Consider the following 20,047-nt stretch of genomic DNA (forward strand, 5'->3'; position numbering starts at 1 on the left):
GTCTATTTTTACCACTCAACATCCTCATTAATGTATGTACTATTTTGGGTTCTTCGCGAGATCTTTGACTTGCGTTGAATTGCTTCCGGAAACGTAACGGCTGTTTATCAAGTCACTATTTGGATGCCGGCTGCATTCTTTAGTAGCCCCCACGATCGGCTGGCCAAGACTTGACCCACCGTACTGGCTGTGAGCCCTTGCTCCAGAATGCCTGTATGCAACCATTCCACACCTTCGTGTCGCTAACATCACAACCCCTATTCTACAAATTGTGATACCTCAGGTTTAATGCCTGGGCATCATTATGCTGATAAGCCTCTCTTCTCACTCTCGGTGAAGAAAATAACCATCCTCCAGAGCTTCTTCACCAACGCCTCTGCCTCGTCGTCAAGTGCCTAGAATTATGTTAGCAATGATACTTTCTTGTGCCGCGTAGAGCGAATCAGACTTACCTCAGCCAGCTCCTCAACCACCTCAGCAGGCTTGGAGTGTTTCCTAAGATGCTCTTCGACAACTTCGATAAGGAGTTCCTCTTGCACACCAAGATACTCCACGAGCTTCTTTTCCACAAACGGCCGGAGCTTATCACGGATAACAGTCTCGTCCAGGAAGTCCCACTTAACGTCCCATTCCCAGAGACCTTCCTTCTCACTAGGAATCTCCTGAGCTAACGACCGGACGGCTTGCTCGCGCTCCTCGTCGGACATGCCAGCTGCAGCCATAGGCTCGAACTTGATGGGAACCAGCTGTCGGCGGGTGCTCGAGTCTTCCTCCTCGTCCTCGAGCAAGCCCTCCACCTCGGCAATCGTCTTGCGCTGTGGGGCGGCACGCTGCGCTTGTGCTCTTTGGGCAGCAGCACCGAGAGACAACTTGAACGGTTGAGGTGCGGGCATGGCAGCGCGGCTGTCCTCTCTCTGCTGCATCTCCTGGGCCTGTCGCTCAAGGAAGGAGTCGGCCATGCCACGGGCCTGCTCCTGCTCGGCTGCCTCCTTAGCATGCTCCCGCTCTTCGGCGGCGCGGTCAGCATCATCCGCCGCAATCTCTCGGGCACGGAACGCGGTGCGGTTGCGGATCCAGGCACTCCGATCGGCGAAATACTCCTTCTTACGAGTGGCCTCGGCGTCGTCATCAAAATGCTTGAATCTATCAAGTAACTCTTCGCGCTTGCGCGCAATGTTGGCTTCATCAGAGTCGTCGCGGTCCTTCTCGCGCTCCAGCGCGGCAGCCCTGGATCGCTCGCGGTTCAGCCAACGCCGTTCAGCATCCAGATACAGCTTCTCCGTCTCTGCATTCTGTTTGGCAACACGGCGCTTTTCTAACTCGTCGTCACTAGCATCGGTTTCGTCGTCGTCCCGGTTCAGGTGCAGGCCACCATTCGTGACACCACCATTGACAAAGTTGACCGACCGATTGTAGTCCTTGCCCAGGTCCGTCTTCTGGCTTTTAGGACCGGAAGGAGCTCCGCGAGGGCCCAGGGGAATGTTATTCGAATTCGAGTTGTTGTTCGGCGGCGGTGATGTCATCCTCGAAGCTCTAGTGCCGTTGGCCCGTTGCCTTTCGAGAGCCTCCAGCTCCTCCTCCCGCTTCAGTCGCTCCAGGTCGCGCTTGATACTTCGCTCGCGGAAGGCTGCTATTTCCGCTGCCACGGTCTCGCGCATCTCGGCGGGGATATCGGCCAGTTCGTCCTCTTGAGCCAGCGGTATGTTGACCACCTCGACGTTATCGCCACTCTGGCCCGAGGCGTCGCCCATGGCAACGTCTCCATCTGCATCTGCTCCAGGCTTTGCGGGAGGGTAGAAGAGTTTTCGGACCATTTGTTTCAACGCACCTCTAGCTGCCTCCAACTTGGCATCGGCTTCGCTTCCGCGGTTCTCATTGTATGCCTCGAGGTAGTTGACCGAGTTCTCGTCGAGTTTGAACTGAAGCTTGCTCTTGTCGAACTTCTCGTAGGTCTCGTCGTCTTCGTCTGTCGGAGCTTCGCCTGAGGGCGCCTGTTTCTTGGTGGGTATATGTATCTCCTTCAGAAGTTCTGAGGCTACCCACAGTGATTCGGCATCCTCAAACTGCGCAAACCCAAACGTCATATCTTTGCCATGAGCGTCGGTCGCCCTGTCCCATTTTCGTAGATTGCCGGCCAGTTTGAGCATCTGCTCGATGCCGTCGTTGCCGCCCACGCCGTCCGTGATTCCCTGTACAAACATGGTGCGGATCAGTTCCTCCTTAGTCGGGGGAATGAGCGCCTGCATATTATCGCGGATCGCTTGTCGTGTCTGGTCCAAGCCGCCTCGTTCCATACCAACACCGGGTCTATTCGGGCCGCCGGAGGACATGGGAGCTTCGCTGTCTCTGCGACTAGGCAGGCCCGGCGTCGTCGGCTTCGCAGGCAGTGTTCCGAGACGAATGACGGGGGCATTGAAGTTTATGTTTGGCATATTGGGAGGGGCCTGGAAACTGGTAGGCAAGCCGCTAGGTCGATTAGCTTGGTTGATGTTTGGCTGCTGAATGCCAGGGGGCGCGGTGCCTGGGGCAGACATGCCTGGAGGAGGTCCTACATACATTCAAGTCAGTACACGTGAGGTCTGCTGGGGATGTTGGACCTGTCCTTACCTAGACCAGGAGCAGATGGCATGCCTGGAGGGGCGCCATTTGCACCAGGGTAGGAGTTGTATGTCGGAGGAGGCCCGAAGCCAGGCACTGAAGACAGAAGCGAGCGCATTAGTTGATATCCATGAGGTCGTAGTCACAGGAAGCGACCGAAGCGCGCGTAGCAGCAGGGCTGGCGCAAGAACAGGAACACTTACCTCCTCCGTACGGGTTGTAGGACATGCTGTTGGTGTTCCAGCTGTCGCTGCTGCTCGATAATTCGTAATGCTGAGTGCGAATATGCAAGCGTCGCCGATATGTTATCAAGGTGCCGTGCTATATTGTTGTTGTTGTTGTTGGTGCAACAGGACGTGGTGATGTTGGTCGACGGTGTTTGTTATCGACAAGAATGAAAGCTGCAAACTGCTTTGCATCCAGCATCCAGTCCAGTCGGCAACCTTGTAGTTTAAGATTTGGGTAGAGTACAGACAGCTGCTGTATCCATAATTGTTTGGCCCTGCACGCTCTGAACTCAACTAAACTTGGGTCTGCACGGTTGCACGGTTGGTTGGTAGTGGACGCGACCAGGCGACTTTTTAGCAAGCCTGCCTGCAAGCCTCTTTGGTGGAGTCGCTTGGTGGAGTTGGCAGCTTCTCCCGCCTGCCCGCATTGTCCAATTGATCGGCTGTGTGGCTGCTGGAATTGACAGTGAAAGTGACAAGGCCGGAAGTCGGAATGATCCAGGGCCGACCAAAAGTTGGACAATCGCAACAAGATACATACAGCTAGGTGAGCCCAGCGGACAACTTGAGGCTCTTTGCGATTGCGACAATTGGTTTTCCTGCTGCACCTTTGTACTTGACCTGGATCTGCTAGGATGTAAGTTTGGTTCCAGCATCACTTTTGGCTTGAAGTAAGGACTCATGTGTATCCCAGGGCGGCCGAATTGAGCCGTGTCGCCAATGCGGCCATGCGATCTGCCTCATCGGTACGAGCCACATCTTCAACACTACGCCTGACGTCTTCTCCGGCACGAGCTTCGCATGGCAAAATCACGGCTTCCCTCCGAGCCTTGAGCATCAATGGCTGCCAGATGCGCACAAGGCGACACTACGCCGACTGGGCCTCACCGTCTCGGCCCTCGAGGCCCGCGGAGGAGGAAAACATCGTAAAGCCGACCGGCCCCTCCTCTTCGACAAGCTCTTCTTCTGTCGACGGCCCAGCACCGCGCCCGTCCATCCCCATGTTCAGGAACCGCAACGCCGGCCGCACATTCGACGCCCCGGACCCCGACTTCACGGTGCCCGGCCTCGGCGCCCGCTATGCCCGCGACGGCTCGCTCGACGCGACCGACTTCAGCAACTTCAAGCCCGGCGACTTCAACAAGCGGGGGAGCCCCGACGAGTTAGCGGCCATGGCCGCCAAGAAGCCCGTCGTCCGCTGCGTCGCGCGCACCGGCCGCACCCAGTACGTCTCCAAGGGCGCCGACGTCGGGCGCGCCTTCAAGATGCTCGAGATGCAGTGCACCTCCAACCGGGTGCGGGCCGACTTCCAGAAGCAACGGTACCACGAGCGAAATGGTCTCAAGCGCAAGCGACTCGCCAGCGAGCGCTGGCAGAAACGATTCAAGGGCGGGTTCAAGGCTACATGCAAGCGAGTGTCGGAACTGCGAAGACAAGGCTGGTAACGCCCTGGGGATGTGCTTGGGAGCGGCACAGGGCTTTCGGCGGCATTAAATGGATGTACAATACAATGGCATAAGTCTGAATCAACCTTGAAAGGCTAAGCGGGCCATATACATATAACTCGTATAAAAGAATAGAATATCGAACCAACATATGCTGACCAGGGATATACCAACTTAGGCGAGACGTAAAATTTGCGGCATGCTTGGTCGTTCTTTCCAAGACGTGACGTATATAGGAGTATTTGCATCAACAATCCTCCCAAGGGATATGGCAACGGAAAACAGTTCGATTTGTTATTAATCCAAGAAAACCCATGGGTGGCAATGGTAGACTGTTCAAGCAAAAACAGTCCCCCATCACCACTCACTGGCTCAAAAAAGAAATCATTTCCGGGAATTCTTTATAGAGTCACATGGGGACCACCGCGTTTCTTATAGCTCACCACGACAACTGTGAATATTATTAATAATGCAAGTGGATAGAGCAGGTGATAAGGGGTGAGACAGGATACTACACTGGACATTCTCCTTTCGCCAATCCCCATCCCATCCGATCACACACCCCTTCAAATTCGATTATATAACAGATCAATCACCATCACATTCAGCCACATTGGTCATTGCACAAGGCCCAGCCCCGGTGCCGCAACAGCAAAACGAACACCAGAGAGAGGATCTGCAGCCTGATCCAGGGATTTGAAATATGACGTAATCATACGAATCGGGGCGACCAGAGGTTATTACGCAAACGACAGATGCTCTCCGAAGCTTCAATCTGCTGTTGGAGAAGGAGGAAACCAATATGGTTCAGCTGGACCACGGTATTTAGACATAAAGATAAGGTAAAGGAGCTCGAGAAGGACCAGCGTGTTTTGGCTATAGAGCGAACTAATCTACGAATCTCACAACAGGCGCATGCCGTTAAAGAGAAATATCCTGACAACAGCATTGAGACTGTCAGGAGGAGGCTGTAAGACCTCCCGTCGCATTGCGATCGCCTCCCATTGTGTACGGGGACGCTAGTTAAGCAGACCCAATATGTCGCTACATTGTACCAATTCAGTAAGGACGCCATTAACGACACCAAGAGCCAGACTGGCGTAGGCGTAGCTGTGGTCAAAACAGGCTTCAGCCAACCCAGGCGTGACTTCCATTCACTTGAGGAAAGGGTGTCAAAAAGCGCTCAGATTCAGGCGGAGGTGTTCAACGAGTAATGGACGAAAATCACGGAGTTCATCAACTCCTTCTTCCATGACGATAGACAACCAAGGCTTAAGCAGATCAGGGCCAGGGTGCCGTATCTCTAGACCAAAAGGGGCTAGCCGAGCGCAAGCGACCACGGACTGGCAAAAGACGTCGTGGAAGGAAGACGTCTCAAGTATACAGAAGGATGTCTCGGTAATTGCGTTGAATCCGCTTTTGATGTGCGTGGACGATAACGTCGGGAAGCTGTAGGAGGCGATGAATTAACTGGCGTGTCTGGCTAGACCAGAATAACCAGAGCATATATCTACAATGCTACACAATTGACAGTGCAAGGTGACCTCCTTTTTCTGGAGTAGGAGGATGTTGTATCATGCTGTGTCTTATCGTACTGAAGCAAATGCTCGGCCGTTACAAGATACCTACTGGAATAACCATTGTTCCTTTCGGTATATATTTCGTTTATTCAAGACCAATTACGGTTATTCGCACCCCCTTTGGATTACATACCTGAATAGCCATGGCTGTTTTCGGTGTTGATTCCGTTTATTCACTTCTGGTTAAACCTTGACGACGCCGGCTGATCTCAAGGGCAACCTGGACATCGCGGATGACCACCGTCGGCTAGATACTCTCGTAGTCAGACAACTGCTCGTCGCCATCTTAATATGTCCGCTAAGTTGGTCCTCCAGTCCGTTCGTTTTGGTCTCCAGCTACTGGAGTTCGTGTGAGTGATCACGAATCCGTGCTGTCATCGTATACTCAAACTCGCGAATCTCGTTTTCGAGCCTCTCGTTGAGGTTCTGCGATTTGGCCATCCCACTTTGATGTTGCCGTCATTGTTCCGCCCCTTTCTGACGTTCCGTGGTTAGGCTCCTCGTGGCGGCGGCCATCCACTTCTTGAAGTCCGCCACATCGGATTCCAGCTTGCGAGCCTCCTCATGGGTCTTTACCAACTCCGACTCGGCCTTTTTAAGGCGGGTAGGCGCGGCGGCCCACTGTTGCTCGCATCGGCGATTTGCGCTTTCGATGTCCGTTTTCGAGGGCGCTTTGGTTAGGGCCAGCTGCCGCCGCACCTCCACGAGCGACTTTTGGGTTTGCTGGTGTTGGCGGCTCGTCTCGGCCCGGGCGACATCGAGCCTCCCCAGTTCGTCCGGGAGGCGCGCGACTTCGGCTTCGGCGTCTCGGGTGGCCCGCTCCTGGTTCGACAGTGCGCGCTCGGCACTCTGCAGCCTCCGGCGTCTCCTAGCAGCGCATGATTGTAGGGCTCCCACCCTAGACTCGCTGCTCTCCGGACTGCGCGATATCCTGCCCACATCGCGGCCTCAATTGGCCTCGACCTGGCACATGGCGGCGGGGAGGCGATAGCATTACATGGTGGACGCGGGGCGGCGTGAAGGCCAGAGGAGGCGGCGGAGATGCTGTATACCGCGAGGAGTTACGGCGAGTCAGGAGAGACCTGCAGTTGTCGGAGTATGTCATGTATATAGCTACGTCCAAGTGACGGGCAGAAATAGCCCCTCCCTCCGCAACCAAGCAACCAACCTGGGAACCGAACATTCAACTTTCCACAAGCGGTATCTCAAGTGCATTGTACATGCAATTAGCCGAACCTACCTACCTAGGTACCTGAGGTAACCATCCGCGGCACCACTGGCAGGTACGTACCTCCGGCCACCGTTCCGGCCCCCATTACTCCCGAATTCCCATCAACAGCCCTACGCTTCAATGTCCCTTTGGCCTCAGAATATTTTCATGCCTCACCTTGTATTCACATGCCTGCCTTTTAATTGAATTGAATCTTTTCTTTCGGTTCTTCTCTTGGTTGCTTGCATTCAATTCAAGCCCCCCCAATTTCACTATTTAATCTTCCATCTTGGAGCCCTGAAATTCTTTTTCTTCCCCCCCAAACACTACCACCACACCACCACACCCGGCCGCGAGCGTGCCCCGCGCCACTCTGCTCGGAATACACGGCAATGATACCGCCTACAACCCTATCACCGAATACATCAAGGCTAAACACTATGTCCTGGTCGTGGGGTATACCAGGAACTGCAAGCAGGTCGTGTTTGCCTTGTCGGCCTCGCCCGTCCCGGCCAGCAACGCGCCCAAGGACGGATATCCCATACAAATCTACTACGACGGGCAAATCCAGGAGCACCCCAATTATATCCCTCTATGGCAGTACTGCGACAAGAGAGTCGCCGCGCGAGCCGTTAATTTCGTGAGCGCGGCCCACGCTGCGAATCATGCACCGTGGACCAAGAAGAACACGAAGGCCCACGGCACCAGGGACATAAAGGAGGGGGTGGAGAGAGCCCTCAAGGGCGAACTCATGCCATATGCCATCGAGGGCTCGACCTGGGTGCCTGGAACGCCCCTTGCGCAAGGACAGCAGCCCCTCTTGATGCGCCTGGAGCCCGAGGCTGGGCTTCCCGTGTTCCTCACGACTAGCCAAAAGCCTTCGTCAGAAGATCCTCCTCCCGAGCTCCTCTCTAACATCGCCATATGGGAGTCCTACCCGTCGCTACCGCCAAAGGTTGTAGACAGCATCGATGTGATCCGCGACGCCGCCTTCCCCCGCGACATGCTCGAGCCGAGCGGGCTGGTCGAGCTCGGCGTGCTCAACCGGTGGTGGTCCGGTAGCAGCACGAGCCTTCCCGCCTTCCTCGTATACTTTAAACAGTTGTTCAGCTTCACCATGCGCGCCGGGCTCGCCACCTTACCCGACATAGAGGGCTTCATACCAAGCTGCCGTGCCATCGACGACGCAGTCTAGGAGACTGCGGCTGACGTGAAGGAACCAGCTGACCTCAGCCAGCTGGAAGAGGTTGTGAAGGCTGAGCTCACGGGCCTCGCGCCTCCTGTCAAGGCTAAGCTGATGCCCGGCGACATCACTTGCTTCCCCCAGCGACCTATTAAGCGAAAGGAGGCTCTCACCGAAGCCGACAAGCGCGCGATCACCGCGACTGACAAGCACCTTGGACGTCTTCATGGTTACTTGTATCACAAACACACGAAGCCCGCCCACACCGTCGGCGGGAGGTTCCCCGCGCAGCGCGGATCTTATGTACAAGACCATTGTGCATATCGATCATTGCCCCTGGGCCCACCTGCCCCACGACAAGTCCATTGCGACCCTGGCGAACCCGGGTAACTTAAAGTCCGAGCTGAATCAAGACTACCCTTCGGCCACCATCACTTATCCCGAGAAGCGCGGCGACCACTGGCTTGTAGGATCCTGCGAGGTCGACCACTCGGGCGTCCTCGTCGAGCCCCAGGCAACCCCCGGTGGCGGAGGTGGCGGAGGTGGCGGAGGTGGCGGAGGCGGCGGAGGCGGCACCACGGAGGAGCAGATTATCGCCTTGGAGAATAACGTGGTCGATTTCGACAAAGCTATCGAGGACCTCGAGAGCAAAGCGGGTTACGCTACGCACTAGGTTCCGAGTTATCAGGAAACGATTAATAAGAACACCCCTGGCCATCCGGACGTACTACCCGCCGACGACATAAATGATTCGTTGGTCCCTACTTATACTAAGCTGATCAATGACGCCCACAAACAGGAGGTGCAATATCGACAGCAAGCCGCGACTAAGGGCGACGAGCGTGATGAGAAGCAGAAACAAATCGGCACGCTCCAAGCGGAGCTGGACGAGGAGAAGAAGAAGAAGGACCAGAAGTCGAAGATCCCGAATCACTCGGTCCACGTCTCGGACGTATTGGACGAAGCCGACGTCGCCGCCATCCTGGGCAAGTTTAGCGATAAGAGACTGACCGATAATTTTACCCCTCGAATCACTTATGATTATTCTATTATTAACGTCTTCGAAACTGGCTAAGAAATTCGTAGTTTTTTGAGGGAATGAAATCTGTTTAACTCTAGTTCTATTCTAGTTTTCGAAATTTGAAATCTGCTTTATCGAAGTTCGGGAAAAGAGTATCTTCAATTTTTGTAATTCGGTTGCTTTCGGAGCTTCGGGTTTTTGGGATCCTTGGGGTTTGGGGTACCCCGGGACGATGACGCATTATTTTGGTCGTCTTCATTGATCAACCAATTGTTTTGTTTGCTGACAAAATCCATGCCGTCTGGGATGTAGGTAGGTATAGCCGTGCCATATGTCCACTGTGTTGCGCTGTAGACCGTAGCCTTGTGCTTACTAGCCAAGGCAGGCATACGTTCATCATCGGGGACATCTTCAAATACCTCGAGTGGCACCTCGAGGCTTCCGGCCCCTCAAAGAGATGGGAAGCACGACCGCGTGCCTCAGTACTGCCCTCTGTATAAACTGGCCTACGCCGTGGCGTCCGACATTGCCAATGAGGTCGATTGTGGGTTTGATGGCCTCCTCGCGGGGGATCTTGACTTCGTCCTCCATCTTCAGGTACTATTCGAGCACCATGCAGGTTGGGTCTAACTCGAATTTGTCCGCACCATCCAAATCGCGCGTAAGCAGGTATCCCACACGTCTTCTTGGGTTGTTGTCGAGCTCCCTTGGACACCAGGCTGAATCGATGCTGTGGTCCTTGAATTCATACGGCAGCTGACATTTGTAAACCTCGAGATATTTGAGGTCGGCATCGTAGGTCGAGGTGGCGAATTCTTCCGGGTTTTGGGAGAACACGGTCCCGAGGGCCACTGCACGAGCGAGGCACGAGAGAAAATACCCGAGGTACTTCGGCAGAGATGGGATAGTTTCACCTTCCTCTTTTTGACTCCTCTGCCACCAGTAGTTCAAGAGGCCAACTTTCAAGATGCCGGCTGGGAGGACGTCCAGCGGGTTGTTGTGCTGGAATCGTAGCAGCTGGGCCGCGAGCTTCGGACAAAACATGGGAAGTGCGACCTCCTTAGCCTCACGCTGGATCATGGTTGCAACTTCCTCGTCGAAGGCATCCCCTTCGACCTCTGGCAATTCAAGCTTGTTTGCCAGCTGCTTCTTGCACAATGTTACCTCCCGTCTTGACATACCACGGAGAGGGGTATCACCAAGCTTTCTTTTGAAATTGCTGCGGTGTTGGTGTAGCATAGGGTCACGTTGGAGTTGGCGCCGTCCAGCCTGTCGTTGAGTGGTATGCGTTCGACTTCTTTTTTGCTCTGGAGTTCAAGTTGGACTTGATGCGCACTATGGCGCCCTTCTCGTCCACCCCGGCAGGGACTGACGCTTCAAGCTTCCTAATCCTCCCCCGGGATCTTGTCGTTTCGTTTACCTAGCTTCAGAGAGTCGACGCCTCTCTGAATGACGCTCTTGAGGTAGTACTTGTGATCAACTGGGGGGCGTGTATCTTGGTCCCCGGTTTGGGGGTTGGCATTGTCGGCCATCGTGTGTCAAGGTGATTGAGTGTTGAGATGCAGGTGTCAGGCTGGAACCAAGTTAGTAGGCCGTTGGATGGGATGCGAGTGAGAATATGGCGTGGCGGGTCATTCTAACTTACTTGTCAATCCAATCTGATGGTATGTCACAGCGGGTATCAGTCGAGAAATGAAAAAGATGACACGGTTGGCGAGGTGAACGACGATGCCGTCGTCTTCGTGGCCCGCAAACGTGTCGGCGGCGGCGCGAACCTCGTCGGATAGGAGGCATGCGTAGATCTTGCCCTCCAAAGCCATGCCGCTATGGACCTCTGTACGTGCGGACTCTCTTGGTGAAGTCGAACCCTGTAGCTTCGTAGTGACGTATAATATTACGAAGACTTTGAAGACCATGTTCGCGTGGCTTCTGTAGTTTGTATCCCGCTGATGGTGACAACGCTGTCGTCATCGTAGAAATATATTGTATAGCAGATCTTCGCCACTCAGTCCTGAAGTCCAAGCCTCATCCGCTTCCGACGGATGGCCGTCGACACTGGGCTGACGCCGTGGACGATCGTCGAAAGCCCCAAGCTGAACTGCATCAAGGTCGCCATGATGCTGGTGATCGCGCCCCACAGCCAATCCGCGCACGAGATCGGGAATCTGGGTCATCGCTAATAACCAGGTCATCCTGGCGTATGGCATCGAGATAGACTAACGTGTTCTTGATGTGCGGGTCTGGTAGTTTCAGAAATTCCTGAGCATAATGGAAGAGCATATCGTGCCCGTACGTCGGGTGAATTGCATCCTCGAGGCTTTGCAGTCGACTGAGGCTGCTCTCGAAGCGGTCCTGCTCTCGTTGAGCAAGGTGGCGACAAAGATTCTGTGTGCCGTTGAGCAAAACCCTGTGGAGATCCGAAGCCGCTTTCTTCAGCCTCGAGAGGTATCCGCGATACTCATCGTCCGTCGCATTATCGTCGAGCTCTTCTGTGATGAGGTCGTGGAGGTGATACGACAGTGACTGAACCATCATTCGGATATATTGTCTGCCCCCCCCTCGCATGAGACGTCGTGCCTCTTCCGATACAGGCCGGACTTCGAGACCTTCCTGACCCCAGAACGACTCTTCGGATAGGTTGGGCGATGCGTGAATCTGACCATCTGCGTCCCTTTTGAAGTGGACGCCTTTATTGAGCACGTTCTTGTCAATCCAGTTAGCCACGAAAGTGTCGATCGATTTGAATCTCTCGTGTTCCTTGGCGTCAATGTAGTTGCCGCCCCCGATCTTCGGCCGCTTCTTCTTGCCCCCGAGTTGCGCTGTCGGTGCGCGTTTCGGAGTGCCAGTACCCGCCTCTGCCTTGACCTTGAGTTCCGCAATCTTGAGTTCCGCGGCTTCCAGGTCGGCTTCTCTGGCGTCGCGCTTGGCTTCCGTCTGTTTGAGCGAGTTTTTGGCATCCTCGAGCGCGGTTGTCTTGGTGGCCAATTCTGTCTCGAGTGTGGATTTCGCTGCAGTCTTTTGTGCAAGCGTGTTGGAGCTTTCGCTGATTTGAACTTGATCGTCTGTCAGCCTCCGCTGCAGTTTTGTGATCCTGATGCTCTTTCGTCGATCATGGGGGTATGTGGCATCGTTGTTTTCCTTCTCCATGTCGGCCTTCGTTTTTGCCACCTCCTCCCCGAGAAACTCTTGATTCGGGTTTTCTGCTTCGATCTCCGCCGTCAGATCGTTGATTCCCTTCGACAGATCCGCCAGCTCGGGATCACCCAGCTCGGGATCACCAGTCGTGGTGCGGCCGTTGAAAGAGGAAATCAGCTTCTCGAGGTTAGTGAATTCGGCTTCCAGTTGCTTCTTGGCGTCACCCCCGTCCTTGGATTCGGGCTCGGGCTCCAACACCAAGGTCGAGCCAACGCACAAGTTATATCCGACTCTTTGTGGGACAGCCACCTTGGTCAAGGCATTCTAGCTGAGAATGTCTTGAACGCTCTTTTCTCCCTCTCGCAAATGGGCTCGTAACTGGCGTAGAAGAAAATCGAAAGGGAAAAGGAAAGAAGGCGAGATCAGAAGGTATTACTGCCAATTCTATTAATTTATAGGTGCAGTCTACGTTTATGATGAAGGCATTGCTCTTGGGAAATCAGATTGCGCCGACCAACTGCGGAATTAGCAGAAACACGGATCGAACCGCAAGTGAGCAGCTGACGAGATCCACGTCGGGAAAACAATGTGGGTCATAGGTAGTGGACCGGGTGCTCAGCATATAGGAGAATGCCTTAAGCAGTACGAGGTCCTCAAGGTTCAGGTGTGGCCACATGCAAGAATCTAGACTTGCCCTTTACACTCGTGTATCCAGCAGTTGGGCCGCAGGTCCGGCTGCAACGAAACCCGGTTGGTGTCTGATTGTAATCGATGACCATGTCTTCTGGGACCGGCTTTTCCGTCGGGAATGTGACTTCCTCTTCCACCGACGGCGGATCAAGGCTTCGAAGGGCCGCCGGTACGTTGTGTTTGTTGGGTGGACGCTTGGACACCTGCAACTGTTCCATATCTTCCATCTCCGCCTTGAATGTGTTAAGCTCGTTCTCCTTGTCGTCGCGCACCGCACCCTGGTCGCTGCGGTATCCGAAAAGGTCGGACTAACCGATCGACTTCTCGTTTTGCTCGTCGTGCTCAGGTTCATCGTCGTCTTCTCCGTTGGTGCCGTTATCATTCTCAATGGGGGCATCGTCAGCATCTTCGATCGAGCTGCTTTCTGCATCAGAGTCACCGCCATCGTCGTTGACCTCGAAGCCTTTGTCGTCAACTTTGGCGCTGCCCACTAGCCACCCGGACCCATCCTTTCTGGGCTTGTAGAACTTAACGTCCAGTTCTTCCTGGATGTCGTCAATGTGACGGTATTTGTGCGCCCCGCCGAAGTCCAGGTCGGGGTGGCGGCCACTGTATTCCCTATCAACCACGGTTGCACAATAGTCGAGACCCACGCCGAAGCTGTCACGAAGCGACTCGTGTACCAAGTAGTCATGGTTGACGAACCCCCCACAAGTCGTCAAGGAGTTCTCGGGTGGCTTTGAGGGCGTCCCTTGTGCCAGCAGGACATGCGAGCTCATCATTGGACCCGTGTCCGAATTGTCCGAAGTGGCTCGGTAGCAGATAACCCGAGGTGGGTTTATATAGTTTCTCGAGTTCATCTTCAATCGTGGTTTAAGCCTCCGCCTCATTATCCAAGGCCGGAATCTCCGCAGCTTCGCCCCACGTGGATTGGTCATGCTCGTAGCAGCGCTTTTCAAAGAGCAGGAGGTCCGCAAACGCACCGTTGCCACACTGTAGCGTATATTTGACGTTGGCGCAAAAGTACCCCAAGAACTTTGGCGTATTCTCGATCCTTGGCCCATCCTGAGCGGGGTTATCGTTGCCGTAGAGCAGGCTTGCCATGTTCAGGATCCCCAGCAACAATAGTGGTCGGGGGAGAATGTCTGTTTGGGCGAGCTTTTGCTGCACCTCGTCAAAAATATCTTCAATTGCTTTCGGTACGTTGTCGTATGACTTGTACATTCGAATCTGCTTGAAGATATTGCCGCTGTCCTCAAATGCGCATTTGCCTGTAACGAAAGGCATCTCCCCGTTACACTTGTCAAAAACCGCCGCCTTGTCTTTTCCCTTAAAGAAGTCGCAGGTGGGCATCATGGAAGGGAGGGATTCTCCCTTCAGGCAGCGTTCAATCTTTTCCGCCATTTCCCGCTGGTAGGCTTCCTTGCTGCCCTTCTTCCAGCCTACATTAGGGAGGGGGTTGGAGTGCGACAAGTAGTTCATCACCCTTAAAGGCCCTCGGGTCATAATACTGAAGTAACGGGATGAATGGGGACATGCTCTTTTGCACATCCGGTCCGAACAGCATCTCAACCTATGAACCGACGGTGCTTCGGGATTTGGCCTTATCTCCCCTCTTCTAGGTTGCGGCCCTATAGCGCGAAAGGGCCCGCAGGAGAACTTGCTTGCCGCCGTCTGTAGTGCGGCTAATGACGACCGACCTAAGCTCGTCGAGCTTAAGCCTAACGAAAACTTTTTGTTAATTTCTTATTCGATAGCGAAAAGATAAAAACGGAAGGGAAAAAGAAATTGGAAAAATAGACTCATATTTATAGCGTAACGGAGATCTTGGATTTAGGTCTAGCCTGAGTAGTCGGGGCCAGCAGTATGTATAAGTCACCACGTCCGGCAAAGTTACGCCCGTCCCGGTGCCGCCCAACCATCAGGGCGATGGCGGTCCCTTTTTCTGGCGCTCGACCACCGCGGGCCATGAATCGTCTTTGGCATCAAGTACATGACCTTCAAGGAAGCCGGGCTCGTCGTCGGGATCCGGCTTCAGCTCGTCCAGCGTGGCCTTCGTGAGGATCTTCAGGCACGACGTATCAATCGCGTCCTCTGCCATGGTAAAGTTGACATGGGCGGCGGTCGAAAAGTCGATGATCCCATGTGAAGTAGTGCATAGGTCTCTGAACAAGGCGATCGTGCTGTGCAGGAGCTCCACGCCTGCTAAGAGGTTCTTGTCATCAGAGGGCGTCTTGGTCACGCAGCAATCGGCGACCAGAATCTTCGCGTGACCAGGGACATCACGAAGGTGACACACACGAGGAGGAGCACGGCCTTTGTGACCTCCTCCCACATCCAAGAATGGACGTCCTCAGGCGATTGCACCACGCTTCCCTTGAGGACGCCGTGGAGGATCTTGTCCATGTACCAAGCGTCGTCATCCTCGTTGGACAGCGTGTCTGGCAGGATGTACTTGAGACGCGGGGGTCTATAGCACATCACAATTGCAAGGACTAGACAAATAAGGCTCAGAAAGGCCTGTATTCCTAGCATAGCAAGCGTGACGATCGTTGTTGGTGTCCTATCTCAGAAAGTGTGATGTAGAAGGAAGTTAGAGATCCCCTACAACTGGATGGTTGGGCGAGAAGTGGTCTTCGTCCAGGATCGCGAAGACTGATTGAGCGGATGCGCTGTTATTGAGGAACTTGAGAGCCCTCGACTCCGGCCACTGCTTCACGTCGGTGTGATCGAAGGTAACGATGAGGTGGCGCTCAGTGCGGTGTGAGAGATGCCAAAGTCTTTGGCATTGCGCTAGTGGTGGGACTCAATAGATCCATGAACGTCGTCAAGCCAAAGACGTCATCGAAGAGGGAAGGGGTGTGCGATAGATCGGAGTCTGCGCCCGGACGACTTTGGCAAGCACCCGTTCCTTGATAGGAGGCGAACTGCCAGGAGGGACATCGCTCGGTGAGTTATCTTCGGCAGTTTGTATTCGTATATGGCTACCGCTGCGAAGACCCAGCGATCGCACAGTCGCCTTCGAATTGGTTGCCAAGGACTCGTGTTCGTCGGTAGAGAGCTGGAAGGGGGCACCGTCCCTCCAACCCACGAAATGCCAAGGCATAGAGATCGGCCCAAGTGATCGCGGAGCTCCTCTACCGCGGCCTGGACGGCCCCATGAAGATAAACACAATTCTCGTTAAGAGTCGAGAGGTACTGGTGGTAGTCTTTGGCGTCCGCGACGTCGTGAGCGTCGTCGATGGCCTCGCTCACCTGATGCGTCAAGGGCTTACAGATGGTCCTGAAAAGCGTGGTGAGCGCGGCGATGTCGTTCTGGGCATCGTCGTGCACGTTCTTCTCGTAGTCCTCGGGCAAGGGGAGGCCGCCGTCCGCAGCCTCGATGAACGTGTATGAGCCGTCCGCGTGCATTAGCACATCCTTGCCAATGTCCAACGTGCCCTTTTTGACCAGCTTGTCGAGCGTCTGCTTGCATATCTGCTCGACTGGCGAGTCATCGGTCCGAGCACGCTTCGCGTGTCGGCCGGGGACTGGATCGGTGGACGGGCGCTTCGACTTCTCCTCCTTCTTCTTCTCCTCGTCCAGCTCCGCCTGGAGCGTGCCGATTTGCTTCTGCTTGTCATCGCGATCAGGCGCTTTAGTGTCGCCGTGGCGTTCTATCCATTAGAGATTTGGCTGACGTTCGGTCAAGTTCTTGTAAAAAAGAAAAGAAATGAAACCACTTTCTGGGAACTTGGAAGCTTGTTTATAAAAATTCAAATAGCGGTTTTAGAAAAAACGAGGACTGGTTTGGCCGCTGTAATTTGGTGGGGAGGTTCGGATGACCAATGTTGGTTGAATATAGCTGCGGAGAGTGCGTGGGTGATGAAGTCGTGTGAAACTTAGGTTGAAGCGCTGTGACTGTATCTTGGCACTTTTGATTTAAGGCTGTTCTGTTGGAGGATGTAGTATCCTGGAGATAATATGTCAGAGGCATCAGAAATACCTTCTGGGAAGCGTGGGAAAAATATACCATAAGGACTGCTTCAAGGCGGAAAGAAGTGTTGCTGTGACTGGGAAGGTAGGTCCAATCAATATGACACTAAATGTCATGTGAACTTGATCAGCGCTTGTTGTGGATGTGGTAACGAAGAGGGCAATGAATGATGAGAGGTGGAAGATGGTAAGTAGATGCGGGAATGCGGGAAGGTGCATCTTAATAGATGCCGCCCGCAAGCCTTGCTTGAGCGAAAAGTGATGAGGCATTAGAGTAGATTGCAATTACCGTAGCTACTGAGTCACCTTCTCATCACCGTACTGTAAGTCAGGTGATGTGGTGAGTTGGTAGGGACAAACAAGGGTGAAATCACATTCATGAGACGTTCGCCAGCTTTGCGTTTGTCTGCCCTGTCTGCTGCGACTAACTTTGAATCCTATCTTGAGACAATAAACAACAAGCTTCTGACACATTCATCTCACCTTATCTGGCTATGGCTGTAGATACAGCGCTTACAGGACATATTGCCTGACACTCCGCCGGGAATAGCACCTTTTGAAGTTTTTACTTGTCACGGGGACGTTGAGCATTTTTGGGGACTTTCGTGACTCGGTGGTCCAGAAGCGAGTGATTGAAGCAGTTTCCCTAAACAGTAACACCCAGTCATCTTGCGAAGTTGCATTTGCCTATGATGCTGTTGCTTATCTGCTTGGCAAACCAAGCCAAGACAATTTCTCCTTCCAGATCCATACCTGGCTTCGGCTTGGCGTCCGCGGGGTAGCCCAGAGAAGTTGTATTGAAGAATGATGTCACCCGTATGGCAGGAAGTTGCCGGGTTTAGAGCTGCATGGGCCTTTCTAGATATCAACTCGTATCTGCTGCTGGGCCATTGTTGGGTTGCCCAGCTTTGCCAAGCATCGCATCTCCTTCCTCTATCAGAAACTATGAATCCCTTGGTACATAGATTTGTCTGCTGCTGTCGTATATAAGCCCTCTCGTGTATGAAATATCTTGTGCAGCTTGTCCAGATCTTCGATCCAAGTCCCATCCGTAATCGTCAGCCTATAGACAAGCAGTCGATATGCGTTTCACTGCAACTGCCGGCCTCGCAACCCTGGCTGCCGTAACAGTTCACACACGAGAGCTTCCAAAAGATGAAGTCATTGGCGCAGAGCTCTACGACACTGGCATCATACACGACCGCCTTATGGCCAAGAAGATCGCCCACTGGGAGTCGCAGGAGGCTATGGGCGCCATGAACTCCTCTGTGTGGCCCAGGCTGGACTACACCAAGTGCATCGACGGGTTTGCCGAGGCTATCCCTGGCGACCCGCTGCACAAGTTCAAGTGCAAGAATATCGACCTCTACGACTTCATCAACCACGCCACGCTGGGCTCGCCGAACACAGACTACCGCGGGAAAAGCGGCAGTTCCTCCTGGGGCTGGACGGATTCCGAGTCTGGTCGGGAGTTTATCGTCAGTGGCATGTTTGACGGCTGTGCTTTCATTGAGATCTTGCCGGAGGGCCGCATGCTCAACCTTGGTTTCCTGTAAGTCTACCACTGCTAGTCTTCTCTCCTGCCCTCCGAAACCTTACTAACCTGGCCCAGGCCGGTGTTTAGTGCGCTTGGGGATCGTGCTTACTGGCATGAGATCCGATCCTACCGCCACTACATGCTCATCGGAAGTGAGCTCGAGGGTCTTGACCATTGATACCTCCGAGGCACCGGTGCTTTTCTCCAACGAGCATGACCTAACTGGCCATTTCAACGAGACGCTGCCACTCGGACGCTCCCACAACGTGGTCATCAACGAAGAAGCCAACTATGCCGTCGCCGTCGGCGTAACGCCCCGCAACATTTCTTGCATGGGTGGACTTTACTTTTTCAGTCTCGATGACCCGAGCAACCCACTTCCTCTTGGCTGTGACGGACAAGATGGCTATGTTCACGATGCCCAATGCCTCATCTATCGCGGACCGGACGCCAAGTATAACGGGCGGGATATCTGCTATGGGTACAACGAAGATACGCTGACTATGTGAGTTATTCTCCCATGTTGGCTGTAGCGCTGGGCTGGGCTGACACGACCAATTTCAGTTACGATGTTTCCGACAAGAAAGACTCGAAGATCATCTCTCGAACATCTTATGAAGGGGCAACCTTCACCCACCAGGGCTGGGTCAATGATCTCAACTGGCAAGGCATGTCCTAACCCGAACTTGTCGAGACCAGAAGAAATCACTAACATGGAGCGAAGAATGGCTCTTCATGGACGACGAATACGATGAAGATGATTCAGCTGGTCCTGCTGCTGATGGATATCCGGTAAGCAGAATTATCATTCTCCCCTGGACAGACCCTAACATTCAAACCAGGTAACATACATCTGGGACATCCGCTCCCTCGAGCAGCCGAAACAAACCGGCCTGTTCAAGGGCACCGTCCGCGGCATTGACCACAACCAGTACGTCGTAGGCGACCTGATCTTCCAGTCCAACTATGGCGCGGGCATGCGCGTGTACGACGTCTCGTCCGTGCCCCAGGACCCCACCGGCAACGGCGTCTGCGAGATCGCCTACTTCGACATCCGGCCCGAGGACGACGGTCTGCCGGGCGGCGGCAGCATCGAGTTCTCCGGCTCCTGGTCCTCGTACGCCTGGTTCAAATCGGGCTTTATTTTTATTAATACCATCGAGCGCGGCGGCTACCTGGTCAAGATGACGAAGCGCGAGGCGTGTAAGCCCAAGTCGTGCTATGCGGACGATTGTCTCCGCGCGCTGCGGGCTTCGCACATTCCGGGTCGCTTGGGAGAGAGCCAGGAGTTTTGCGGCGAGTTCACCAAGACTTTCGTGGCTGATGTTGCGGTTGTGCCGGATTATGCGGTTGGCGCTTGCGCGACGAACGTGATCTCGAGAGTGAGCTCGGCTTGCTCGTGTTTGCCTACTCTTACAGCATGAATACTGCACCGCCATAAATTAT

General features: G+C 54.1%; 10 protein-coding genes across 10 annotated transcripts; 4 read left to right on the forward strand and 6 right to left on the reverse strand.

Annotated features, from left to right (window-relative positions):
• Positions 1–302: 302 nt before the first annotated feature.
• On the reverse strand, positions 303–2,826 carry PG997_007487 (uncharacterized protein; the record flags this gene model as incomplete). Its single annotated transcript, XM_066811802.1, has 4 exons — positions 303–395; positions 453–2,548; positions 2,608–2,694; positions 2,802–2,826. 4 exons carry the CDS (start codon positions 2,824–2,826, stop codon positions 303–305), a joined length of 2,301 nt encoding a protein of 766 aa, XP_066667144.1.
• A 727-nt stretch (positions 2,827–3,553) lies between these two features.
• Positions 3,554–4,270, forward strand: PG997_007488 (mitochondrial 37S ribosomal protein bS21m; the record flags this gene model as incomplete). Its single annotated transcript, XM_066811803.1, has 1 exon — positions 3,554–4,270. One exon carries the CDS (start codon positions 3,554–3,556, stop codon positions 4,268–4,270), a length of 717 nt encoding a protein of 238 aa, XP_066667145.1.
• Positions 4,271–6,309: 2,039 nt separating this feature from the next.
• Positions 6,310–8,471, reverse strand: PG997_007489 (uncharacterized protein; the record flags this gene model as incomplete). The annotated part of the gene is made up of 3 exons (XM_066811804.1): positions 6,310–6,699; positions 7,665–7,845; positions 8,203–8,471. 3 exons carry the CDS (start codon positions 8,469–8,471, stop codon positions 6,310–6,312), a joined length of 840 nt encoding a protein of 279 aa, XP_066667146.1.
• PG997_007490 (uncharacterized protein) lies at positions 8,470–8,916 on the forward strand (the record flags this gene model as incomplete). The annotated part of the gene is made up of 1 exon (XM_066811805.1): positions 8,470–8,916. One exon carries the CDS (start codon positions 8,470–8,472, stop codon positions 8,914–8,916), a length of 447 nt encoding a protein of 148 aa, XP_066667147.1.
• A 759-nt stretch (positions 8,917–9,675) lies between these two features.
• PG997_007491 (uncharacterized protein) lies at positions 9,676–9,855 on the reverse strand (the record flags this gene model as incomplete). Its single annotated transcript, XM_066811806.1, has 1 exon — positions 9,676–9,855. One exon carries the CDS (start codon positions 9,853–9,855, stop codon positions 9,676–9,678), a length of 180 nt encoding a protein of 59 aa, XP_066667148.1.
• Positions 9,856–9,864: 9 nt separating this feature from the next.
• Positions 9,865–11,180, reverse strand: PG997_007492 (uncharacterized protein; the record flags this gene model as incomplete). The annotated part of the gene is made up of 4 exons (XM_066811807.1): positions 9,865–10,483; positions 10,590–10,632; positions 10,685–10,744; positions 10,910–11,180. The coding sequence occupies 4 exons, from the start codon at positions 11,178–11,180 to the stop codon at positions 9,865–9,867; spliced, it is 993 nt and encodes a 330-aa protein (XP_066667149.1).
• A 352-nt stretch (positions 11,181–11,532) lies between these two features.
• Positions 11,533–13,583, forward strand: PG997_007493 (uncharacterized protein; the record flags this gene model as incomplete). Its single annotated transcript, XM_066811808.1, has 3 exons — positions 11,533–11,772; positions 11,902–12,773; positions 13,088–13,583. The coding sequence occupies 3 exons, from the start codon at positions 11,533–11,535 to the stop codon at positions 13,581–13,583; spliced, it is 1,608 nt and encodes a 535-aa protein (XP_066667150.1).
• Positions 13,584–13,962: 379 nt separating this feature from the next.
• Positions 13,963–14,595, reverse strand: PG997_007494 (uncharacterized protein; the record flags this gene model as incomplete). Its single annotated transcript, XM_066811809.1, has 1 exon — positions 13,963–14,595. One exon carries the CDS (start codon positions 14,593–14,595, stop codon positions 13,963–13,965), a length of 633 nt encoding a protein of 210 aa, XP_066667151.1.
• Positions 14,596–15,010: 415 nt separating this feature from the next.
• On the reverse strand, positions 15,011–17,283 carry PG997_007495 (uncharacterized protein; the record flags this gene model as incomplete). The annotated part of the gene is made up of 4 exons (XM_066811810.1): positions 15,011–15,322; positions 15,391–15,559; positions 16,181–16,745; positions 17,172–17,283. The coding sequence occupies 4 exons, from the start codon at positions 17,281–17,283 to the stop codon at positions 15,011–15,013; spliced, it is 1,158 nt and encodes a 385-aa protein (XP_066667152.1).
• An 863-nt stretch (positions 17,284–18,146) lies between these two features.
• Positions 18,147–20,042, forward strand: PG997_007496 (uncharacterized protein; the record flags this gene model as incomplete). Its single annotated transcript, XM_066811811.1, has 7 exons — positions 18,147–18,616; positions 18,677–18,687; positions 18,755–19,106; positions 19,166–19,273; positions 19,321–19,393; positions 19,444–19,926; positions 19,983–20,042. The coding sequence occupies 7 exons, from the start codon at positions 18,147–18,149 to the stop codon at positions 20,040–20,042; spliced, it is 1,557 nt and encodes a 518-aa protein (XP_066667153.1).
• Between the last annotated feature and the right edge of the window lie 5 nt (positions 20,043–20,047).

This window comes from Apiospora hydei (assembly GCF_038363865.1).
Source record: "Apiospora hydei strain CBS 114990 chromosome Unknown utg000006l_segment0_segment0, whole genome shotgun sequence".
Taxonomy (NCBI): domain Eukaryota; kingdom Fungi; phylum Ascomycota; class Sordariomycetes; order Amphisphaeriales; family Apiosporaceae; genus Apiospora; species Apiospora hydei.